The 11697-nt window shown below is 41.6% G+C and overlaps 1 protein-coding gene across 1 annotated transcript in view; it reads right to left on the reverse strand.

The window, feature by feature from the left end:
* The window catches only part of Neto (Neuropilin and tolloid-like), a 102830-nt gene extending 94300 nt beyond the window's left edge, over nucleotides 1-8530 (reverse strand). The window contains exons 1-2 of the mRNA XM_076533179.1: nucleotides 8315-8530; nucleotides 3628-4021 (exon numbers count right to left, since the gene is read on the reverse strand). Coding sequence (XP_076389294.1) covers nucleotides 3628-3772 — 145 coding nt within the window. The 5' untranslated portion in view covers nucleotides 3773-4021; nucleotides 8315-8530. The remainder of the gene's footprint in view (nucleotides 1-3627; nucleotides 4022-8314) is intronic.
* Between the last annotated feature and the right edge of the window lie 3167 nt (nucleotides 8531-11697).

Raw genomic sequence — 11697 nt, forward strand, 5'->3', positions numbered from 1 at the left:
GAGGCATCAAAAATTCAGTTACATTAAATTGGTCGAGATAAAAGCATTGCACGTGCTTTACGAATCAGTAATGTAATTAGACATCGAACGCGTTCGTTCAAAGAAGACTGATACGAAAATGCACGGGAGGCAAATTAGATGGCATGTAAATAAGAGAGACTGTTTTATTACAACAGCGAACGAGTTCGGAAGCGGTTTCCGTACTTTCCCTTTGGGCATCCTCTGACCAACCGTGTCCCTGTGGATGCAGGGAAAACTGCCACCGCAACGAGGCGATAATAAACTGGACAACTCGAGACGAGTCAAAGAGAACGCGGACGCTGTTGTCTGACAATAATATTCTCGTAATGATGTTATATACGGTGAAATTTATCATCCTGCTCTTTGATACTCCTCGCATGCAGCAATTTTGCTGAAATTTTCAAACTGTCCATTGGTGCCGGAAAGTTATTTCACATATTGACATACAGTGTTATCGAAAAGGTGGTGAGATTCGTACGTGTACTTTGATCGATCATCCACGTGATACGCGTCAGAGCGAGAATGCAAATTATTCCAACGAAAAGAAGAATCGTCGTTCGTGCGATAAAAAGGCAATCGTGCCGTCATGCAGGCAGAAGGACATAACTGCGCTCTTTGAGACAGACTGTCTCCAACCGGCATAGAAATAGTTTCGTTTCACGGATCGACGTAACGATCCTTTCAAGCAACTTGGATGGAACGTTCTTTGCTATGGACGGAAGTCGCTATGATACAGTCGTTCCTGTCAACAAATGGGACTTTCCGGGATTCGTCTTCTCCTTACGACCGATAATCACTCGATACTGCTTCGTGATAGGAATGCTATATTGCGACGGGATTTGATAGAGCACTTTGTGCATCGAATACGGAAGGTCTTTGCACTCGAAATTAAACGTTTAAGTTTTAGAAATGAGTTAAAAATTTGCTGAATTCTTTTAAGGTAACCAATATTTATTTAAAATTGTATTAAACTGAATGATGAATGCACCTTTCAAGTGCAAAGGGTTATACATCAAGTAATTAACATTTCAGTCAATACGTTGTATTGAAAGTGAGGTTATGTTCTAAATTATGATCTAAAGTCCAAATGTTTTTGAGTTTGTCTAAGTGGACGAAACAAAATCATTAGTAAAATTAATTTTGTGATGAAACGAATATTCAGCAACTAAATAAATATGTAATTAAATAAAACAAGGATAAACGAGATCCAAAGTAATTATTCCTACACGAGCAGGATTGTAATTAAGTGCATACTTCGGCGCGAGAAATTCAGGTGCAATTAGAAGGACATAAAGGAAATGGGATAATTAATTTCCAATAATATGTTTCACCGTAGAAAATAGCGAGAAATGATGATAGATGATGGTAGACATTGGGGAAAGCTATAAGGTAAACTAAACAGTAAACTTTTGGGAAACAATACCGAACCGCTGTATTCTGGCTGAGCAGATATCCCTACCATAAAATTCTATAGCTAGGGCTTTCATGATTCCCGTTGTATAATTCCGCAATTACCGCAGCCCGTTACGGTGGTATTTACGCAGATCTGAGGGATCAGGTGCAGTCAACTTCTATCTCGTGTTTATGTTTAAGAAAGTTTGCTCCACGTGTCCTGTCTCGATCTTCTTTAACGAAACTTTATTCATTTCGCTTTGACCCCAATGAACCTGCTTAATTAAACTTCACCTTCCGTCCTGTTCTGCCTGAATTTTCAAGCTCAATTTTCTCGAAAGTTAGCCGAGCTCGATAGAGCAAAATTTTAATCCACATCTTCTACTTATTTTTTCATACAGCACCGTTTACATGGATACCTCGAGACACCGTATCGGTAAAGGCAAAGAGCTTTTGTGAGATTGTGCTTGAAAGTTATTTGCACTACAAAATTGCTAATAATACGTGGGAATAAAAAATGTATCGTGACATTGGCCTACAAGTTTGTCCGCGCAGAATTAAAAAACAACGCTCTGGTGGGAAAGGGTGCTTCATCGTTTCGAAAGCTTGCGGCAGTTTACACTATGCTTCGACGAGAACAATGCAAACTGTCCTAGACACCGTTCCCGGCTGAAAGCGCAATTGTACCAACTACCGACGATGTAATTGATCGCGCGTAACGTCTGGATTATACTTGACGAGCTGCTATCGACAGAGAAATTGATTGGCAGAGATTTTTGTCGGCGCGTGTCACCCGAGCAAAGTCGACAAAGACACGAGAGGTGGACGATTAACTCGATTTGACAAACTTCCCGATAGAAATTCTGATTATCTACCCTCGACAGATTAGTCAATTAAAACTTTGCCAATCCATCTGTCTTCATGGCGAACGACCCTGTCAATTGGGTTCTAGTTGGATCGAACATCTTTTCAACTTCGAAAAGGAGGTTGGAACGGTTCCACGTTCAAAATTAGGGGAAATAAGCGTAGTACAGGCTTTCGTTATATCGATAAGAATTGTAGAAGTTTCTTCGATATTGAATTTATTACGGAAGGAAGTTTTCTATACATAGAATTAGCATTTTTCAGTAGTACGAACGGTCCACGGTCTTCAAGAGCTGCTACCTGTTACGCACGGGGAAAAAGCGACTCAAAAAGGACACTTTCCGTTTCTTACAAAGATCGCTAACTTCCCCGAATTCAATTTGATTTGTGATATGTAAAACGCGATGAAAGTTCCAGGTTGAACTTTCGAGTTTCCAGAGATAGCTCACTCCGGGTTCCTGTTCGGCAATAACTCTTGTCGGGATTACGGAGTCCATGTGATACACCGTCTTTCGAAAACTCTGATTCGGTGATAAACTTATATTTTGCTCTTCATTCTTCATTTATTTATTCAACATAATAGAATGGAAAGGAAAACATGCGTTTCGGCCACTAATTCGTAATTGCTTGCCACGATTAGTCGCCTATGTAGTAGCTTGCTACGATCGCGCAAACAGTTAACTGGGTAAATTAGATCCGAATAAACAGCGATCTAGCATAACTCGGGGATTTAGTTCCCGGTGCAAGGGGTGGCCGAGCAGTTCTCCGCTTGTAAACGTAAATCGAAACCTAAACGACAATCAAGACATACCGCTCCTGAAATCATCTCCTACAAACGGATTTGCACAGTAACCCGTGGCTAAATAAGTCAAGATTAGGATTTGAGGTATTTCGGCTCGGAAATTTGAAGACCCAGGAATTTCGGGATGGAGAATTACGGGACGAATATTTGAGCTCTGAAAATTTGGGTGTTTTTTAAACTTTTAATTTTTATGACTTTCAATTAAATCACAATATCGCGAATTTATGGCAGATCACATCCTGGGATTTAACCCCTTGACCTGCAATTTTCTGGACAGTTATTCACAGGTAGCTAATTATTCTTACAACCTGAAGACAACTGAAGAAAATTAAAATGGTAAAATCAAAATTCAATTACAGTGAAAATATGAGACTAGTTCATCACATTCGAACAGCAGCGTTACGAATGTGACAAGTTAAAAATGGTCCCTAAAATCTGAAAATAATTCTGTACAGTAATACACTAAAAATGATTGAATCCAAAAGATCCAATATCAGAGGAAGTAACAGTTCGAAAGGTGGTGAAAATAAATAGGGTATCCGACTCACCGAGTACGAGCAGCAGTAGAACTTGTTGCGGGAGCCGAGCCACCATTGTGGGCTCCTCCTCTGGCACATTTATGAATTGAAATCGGCCGATCCTGGCGTGGCCCGATTCTACTCTCACGATCACAGCCGCTCCTTGCAACAACATTCATTTAACGTTCCTCCCAGCTTCCACGGACCCGTTGCTCCTCTCTTGGCTTGCACCTCGCTGAAGCACACACTCGCGCACATATATGTACATATGTACAAACGTGTCCCACACAGCCGCGCGCGCTTTTTCGCGTCTGGAACACGTTCCCCTTTCGATCTCTTCTGCCGTTTCACTGGGATCACTCGCGAAACACTATCTCTCCTTCCAACGTTGGTGTTCACATCGGGATTTCATCGATCTTGCTGCCTGCAACATTGTTCGCGGATTCAGCGTGCAAATCGACCGGTTCGATCCCGAGGATTTGCGTGTCGGGGATGTTAGGCCTTTCGGGAAATCCTCAATAACGAATCACGTCGTTCCCGTGGCAATTCCGTGGTATGCTGGCTACCCAAATGTTTGAATTTCCTACGATATCGTGATTTCGCGCTGTTTGAATTTCTGCGTGTGTTTATCAAAAAGTACCTACGTCTATATATCTATAGTCTAGATATCGGTACATCGTTACGTCTATAGGCATTTAGACTCCCAGATATGTGGTTGCTCAGATACCTGAATGCTCAGATACTACCAGATGATACCACGAGATACAAGGTTGATACCAACCTTGATCCCCAGATATCAATAGCCTGAATCTTTCATATTCTTACATCTCGAGAGCTTCATACCTAACCACATACCTAGGTCTTCATATTCAATCTTAAAAAATATGCTAAATATTTAGACATGAAATAAATTTCTGAATTATATAAATTTCTCAAAATCTCCATTAGGGAACGACCGGTGTGAAGAGTCATGGCTTCTGAAGTGAGCTGACCAATATTTTACAGACCACAGCGCGCTGATCGAGAGATCGTTATACGTGTATCATGGGAATCGGTGAAAAATAGGGATTGGGATAGCGGGAATGGTTCCTGGGATCTTGATCTTTGTTTCAGGCTACCTTCACTACTTTCACGGTTCCTCTTATTGGGGTCTTGGGATCCCTTTGCTATTGAAAAGATAATGTATCGAAACGAACAAACCCATTCTTATTTATTTCTCTGAGGGTACGTTGTCACGGGACATTAAAAGTCATGGCTTTTGCTATCGTGACTCGGTAACATTTTTGTTATCTAACGTTTTAGAATATCGTGAAAGAAAGCAATTTAAATTGGACACGTCGAAATGTATAAAAGAATTAAATTAATCGGCGTGTGCTGTTTTCTGTAACTGAAATGAACAAAAATCAATAGTCAGATAAAAATTGTTTCAATAAAAGCTTCGTGTAACTTTTTGTGTCCAGCAAAGCAAACACTTGACCCTTCCATATTTTCATGCGTTTTGCAAACACTTTAATTTGATCAAAATTCCAAACACGGAATTTAACCAATAAATGTCCGATTATAACAGTGCAACAACGTAACTTTTGCTAAACAATTTCATCTGACGACGTTGATGCAAGACCTAATGTCACGGTTTTAATTCTGAACGGTCGATAAAACTCGTTACATTTATCACGGCGACATTAAACGTCGCGATTTAACGCCACATGAAAACGTATTCTGACCGTTTGATTAAAAACCAGCGGATTAACAGGCTATGTACGCTATACATCGCGTACGTTTTGTTGTCGAAACAGAATGAAAGCAACAGGGATTTGAATGCTGCCTTTTGATTCGCGGGCCACAATCGTTCGCGACAAATACTTCAAAGTCGCTGAACGATACAAGGGGGTCGAAGAGAAACTGAATACCAAGAGTGATTTAGTGGCGCTACAGAGGTTGGCAGAATCGTGTACACGAATAAAAGCGCGTAAACAAAACATCACCCGATACGCGGACACGAAAGTCTATGTATTTTATGGAGCAGTCGTCGGGGATCGAAATGTATCGCAGCTATCGTTGATAAAGCATTCCTCGTGGCAGGAGAAAAGCATCAAACCAGCGAGCGAATTGAAAACCGATAAAGTCTGGTCTTCTTCAGGGATTATCTCGTCGCCACTGTGGCTTCCGAGTTTGAAATGCGCGCGTTACGCGCTCGTTCGCTTCCCAACTTTTTGACGAAACACCCTCATCGGGACTTTTGTTCTGCTTCGATTCGAATAGTAAAGTTCAACTAACCTTGGGACTTCATTGCTTTCGGACTTTGGAATTCTTCCAGTTTACGAGTTTTGGCAGTTTTGGGGTTCGGAAGTTGCAAATTCTTGTTTTGGTATTCTTCAAGTTTGGGATCTCGGAATTTTATGGCTTTTGGACTTTGCAATTTTCTTGGTTTATGAGTTTTGGTACTTTTGGGGTTTGCGACTTTTAAGTTTGCACATTTTGGTATTCTTGAAGTTTGGGATCTTGGTATTTTGATATTTTACAACTTTCGGACTTTGCAATATTCTTGGTTTATGAGTTTTGGTACTTTTGGGGTTCGCAACTTTAAGTTTGCACATTTTGGTATTCTTGAAGTTTGGGATCTTGGTACTTTGATATTTTACAACTTTCGGACTTTGCAATTTTTTTAGTTTATGAGTTCTGGTACTTTTGGGGTTTGCGACTTTTAAGTTTGCACAATTTGATATTCTTGAAGTTTGGGATCTTGGTACTTTGATATTTTACAACTTTCGGACTTTGCAATTTTCCCACTTCATAAGTTTTGGCATTTTTGGGATTTGCAACTTTTAAGTGTGCACATTTTGGAATTTTTAAAGTTTGGGATCTTGGTACTTCAGAACTTTCGAACTCTGCAATTTTCCCAGTTTACCAGCTTTGCCACTTTCGGGATTCGGAACTTTCACATTTTTATATTTTGATACTCATGAAGTTTGGGATCTTGGGACATCACGGTTTTTGGAACGTGAGTCTTAGTGAATCAATTTTGTGGATCTTTGGACCTTGACACTACTGGGAATTTTTGAAGTTTGCAACTTCAGGGTCTTTGAACTTTAAGTCTTTAGACCTTGATACTATAGAAATTTCAGCAGTTTAGACTTTAGGAATTTAGGATTTAGTTTGAGATTTTAGAAGTTTGAAATAGGATTTTGTAACTTTGAAACGCTGATACTTTAAAATTTCAGGAACGAACTGTACAACGTCAGTACTTTAAAATTATGAAGTTCTAAAGCATTAAAAATTAGAAACTGTGGTTTAACTTCGAAATTTTACAATCTTAGAACTACTATTTTTTAAAATATTCGAATTTTGCAACTTTAAAAACTTGACTTCAAAATTGTTTCATACAAGATTTTTTAATTCCATTTCATCCACGCATGTTCATCTTATGCATAAGCAGCACGACTTTCCAAGTTTGAAAATGTTTTTACAGCGTTAACTCGAGGTTTTATCTAAAAAATGCAGGCTACTAGCGACTGTGTCTACTGTAAATATTTTGCGGAAGTTTTCAGACGAAATCGCAGTTTTTCATGACTTTTAATCTTGTTCTGTACAACATTTTCAGCCCTTCTGTTAGTTTTTCATCCGCCAACGTAAATGCTCGTTTGACTCTTGACGTGTGCACGCGGACAAAAAAAGGACGATATAGAACATGGTAAAAATCGTCACGTCTCCATACTCTTTATGAAGTTTTTTAACCGCTCCTTTTTTCTTGGAGGGTTGAACATGCTCGGTCATGCGATTGGCCATTTCGAAAAATTTCTCTACTCTCGATCTCTTTCTGTCCTCTCCGATTTGAGATCGTCTGGTGTAATTCCACTCGACGGAATCGAGACGAAATATTTAAACGTAATCGCAGTCAAAAGTAAATTTTCGATGGTGGATTGATATAACTCGAAATGTTTGAGATACTTCAAAATTAGTTTCGAATCAATTTGAAAGTGTAATTTGATGAAAGGTTATGAAATGTGTAATTTAGTATGATTCTTCTTTTTAACTATGAAGTACTCAAGTAACTTGAAATCTTGTGAGACCTTTAGGAAAATTTAGTGGGATGTTCCGTATCAGATAAAAGTCATATGCGTTTGATAATCGTACTCGTGTAAAACGTTTCTAAATATTGACTCCAGAAGATTAATCCGTAAACTTTGAGTACAAAGCAAAGTCTTTGCAAGACCCATTTCTTTTCTATTAGCCGAGTGAGGCTATCCGATCGTACCGTTTCTCCGCGGTTATCCCTCGAATCTCCTCGTTCTTCGAATAAGCGAGACACAAACCGTCCCTTAATGAAAATGTCACTTTTCGCGAAACACAAAGTAGACGATATAGTTAAGAGCTTTGCACGAGCAGGCTACCGACGCGAGTGCATCGACAAAAGATAAAAAGGGCTACGAATTCCCAAAGAAGAGGGAGTCTCGCTAAGCGGATTGCAGCGTGGAGAAAGGACCTCGGGGGTTCGGATGCTCGCAGCGAACGATTGGAGTCACGAGGAGACCCCTTTTAAATTATCTTATCAAAGCTGTCCCTCGAACTATAGCGATCTCTCGAGGCCGTTTGGCCGGTTGCCGAGATTTTTCGTGGATATTTTCGTCGCGGTCGTGCATCCGCGGTCTCTGCTCCGTACTCTAACCGAAAGGCCCAACATACACGACGTGAGAGACCACCGACAAAAATTATATACCGTAACACCGGATGAGGCTCTTCGATTTGCACTGGTTCACTAAGAATCACTATACTTCAATTTTTCACCGGACTCACTCTGTTTCTGTGGAATTCCCGCCGAGTTTAGGCACGTGGGGAGAAAAAATCGCGCTTCCCTTTCTCGAAGGGGTTGGAAAAGAACCACGGCAACGAGGCGTTGCACGCGGAGTCTCACCGCCGACTGACTAGCGCGAGACTCTTCTTCGTTTACCCCTCCTACCCTGCTACCCTACTCCGCGCGAGCACGCGTAGCAGACGCGCCGGCGTTCGCGAGTTTCGCGCGAGTTTCCGCGACCCGCTCTCTTCTGCTTCAACGTTTCTACACGTTAACGCGTCCTATTGCGACCGGGACATAGGCACTGGTAACTTCCATACGTCTTATACGTGCGTTGTTGACAAGGCAGACTCGGAGCGGGTTACGTCCACCGGCACAATTTTAGGGTATTAACGCGGCTTTTCCGTGACAAAGGGAATTACACTCGCGGATGAACTTACGGCATTACTTCCTATTTAACGTCTGCCGTGAATCCTGACGACACATGTGTACCTCGACGTCCTTGTTTGCTGACTAATATAATACTGTTAACATTAACTAACTGTATATGAATCTCAACGAAGATATGAATCTCATGGAAGATTTGATTCGTAGATTTGAAAATGCACTGCACCCCTGTGGACGTACATTTGCACGACTCATCGTTTCGTGAATAAAATTTCAGATACAAATAAAATTCTTCGATCACAATTAATAACTGCATGTTGATATAAAATTATGCTTTCAAATAAAATTTCACCCCCACTTTCTTTATCATTTCGTATTGTACAATATTTGGTACGAAAAAAATTGTTGTGCTGAAGTGAAACATACGTTGCAATACAGTGGGTCATTTTTATCGTGAACGTACAGGGACCTTAACTCCTGTTTACTTGAAACTCTCGCGCGACTCTTCGTTCTCGTTCTCCAAACCCCTGTTTTCTCGCCCCGATGCCGGACACCGGCACAGCGGTCGTGAACGGCGTTACAAACCGGACGGGTTTCGTGGAAATTTGCGGTTACCGGCGTGCTTCGTAATTGCATTGTCCGATAATTGTCGCGTAATTGTTGTCGGCGGTCGGGCTAACGGCCGGGTTTGCTTCTTATTTTCTAGCCGCGCGGAACTCGCACAGATAGCGGCGTAATCTTGTTTGCATTCGTGTTGCGGTTGCTCTTTCGGTGTCCTTTCAACGCTGTTTACCACGAACGCGGGAAAAACGTAAATCCCGGGCCGGAAAGGTGGCTGGAATTCTGGCAAAAATGAACGGTGTGGCTGACATTCGCTCGAATTGCACGAAATAGAAAACAATGGACTCTGCGCGTTCTCAGGGTATGTTAGTCGCAATTAGTGTGTTGTTTGGACTCTCTAAATTTGCTTGTTACATGCAATTTGTTCTACCATACGGACAACTGAAATTATTTGACAGCACGATGAAAGTAACCTCCTTGCAACTGAAATTATTTGACAGCATAATGAAAGTAACCTCCTTGCGAATAAGCTTTGTTGTTCACATAATAAGTATAGATGTAGACAATGCTTATAATAATTATAAATGTTCTTTTATAAATGTAGACAGTTATCTTTCACAAAGTATAGAAAGTGAAGAATAAAGTTCCAATGTAGTATCCTCAACGTACACCAACGTCATTGGCACCGATACTATCCAATAATATCCCAACATATTCGATGTTTATCCAATAATTTATGCACAAGAAAATATTGACTAAGCGGAGACAAGTTGAACGGCGAAGCTCAAACATGGCCCGAGTAAATCGATGAAGCAAAGCTGATGTTAATTCGCAACACGAAGTTCGCTCAGAACAGGTCCATTGCGAAGATGGCGGAGTTCAAAGCGAGGAGCAGCCGCATTCGCGCTCAAAGTGTGTTTATAATGGAAGTCTCGAGGAAATCGAAGGAACGTATTGCGGTTGCGGCAGCTCGATGCGTTTTTCCGAGCGAGGAACAAGCGGCGCGCGCGTTCGCACAGGCAATTTGCAATTTGCAAAAGAGCCGACGCTTTTGTCGATTGGAGGCCGGTGAATGGCCGTGCGAATTGGAAAACGTCGGTTAGACGTCTGGCAGTGACGGGTGCTCGATCAGCCGGTTCTGCCGTGCCCTTTCGCTGGGCAACCGTCGACTTTTCTGGCCGAGTTCAACGCTACTCTCTTCCTCGTCAGCTTTTTTCCTTCCTCCTTTTTTTTGCAGTGAATGAATTAGCGACTCTACAGCTCGCGAGCCTCCGGTAACGACGTGGCGGAACTCCAGCGAAATCGAGAGTTGTTACTTTATTACCATTCTGTTCGTGTTACGTTCCTTCTTGCAATTATAGCCTTGAATACAAATTATTTACAAATATAATACTCGGTGAATAATATCGATTTTCGACTAAATATTTCATCAAACTGGCATCATTATCGTAATGATATCATTAAGCGTAGCTATTTCTATGCACCCCTATTACGCTATGAAACTGTTAGGTACTAAGCTTTATTTGACGAGATTACGTAGGGTGTTGAGTTTCTTATTCGGTGCAGACATTAAAGCGGAGATTGCAACGGTGAGCCCTGGATGAGTGTAAATTCTCTTTCGACTCCGGATTATCTGTTTTTCGTTACAGGATTAGAAGCTAGCAAGCTCTTACCGTTGAAGCTCAGACATCCAGAGTCCTCAAACGCGCTCTTAGCGCCTACGTTGCACTCGGATGTCCCACGTGTCCCGGCAGTGGTTGTGCGCTTGGCAAGTTTTCTGAATTTTAAAGTAGACACTGATATTACGTTCTTCGACTTCGTAACTGCGAGTTCGCTTCGATATTCATTGGAGAACTATACCCACCGTTTCCCGATATTGCATTTTTGTTTGTCTTACAAATAACTTCGACTTGTTTGTTACCGCCGTCAAATATTTGAGTCGTGCAACGATATTAACGTCGGAAAACTCGACGAAAAGAACTGGGAGATCGAACGTCTTTATCGCGGCTCGAGGCAGAGTCAATCGACGAAAAAACCGTGTAATTTCACTGGGGAAGGGACAACACTTCGTTTCCTTCCAGCGAGTTTCAGCGTGAACCGTGGTCTAATCGCGGAACAACTCCTGGGAGACACCTCGGACTCGAAGATTCTTGCCTCTCTGTGGCCGTTGGCTAAAGTTTAATTAAACGCGACGCGTTCAAAAGAGTCGCGGTAGGAGAAAGTCGATCGTTAGTCGATGAATCGTTTACTGCGCGACGCGAATGGTTCCTCGCCGTTTAACCGCGGCCTCGTTCTCCTCTGTCTTGTTAAACCGTCGTCGTGAAGAAGATAATTGATCATCAACAACGGGGAATTGTATT

The sequence above is a fragment of the Megachile rotundata genome, chromosome 7, assembly GCF_050947335.1.
Source record: "Megachile rotundata isolate GNS110a chromosome 7, iyMegRotu1, whole genome shotgun sequence".
In the NCBI taxonomy this organism is placed as follows: Eukaryota; Metazoa; Arthropoda; class Insecta; order Hymenoptera; family Megachilidae; genus Megachile; species Megachile rotundata.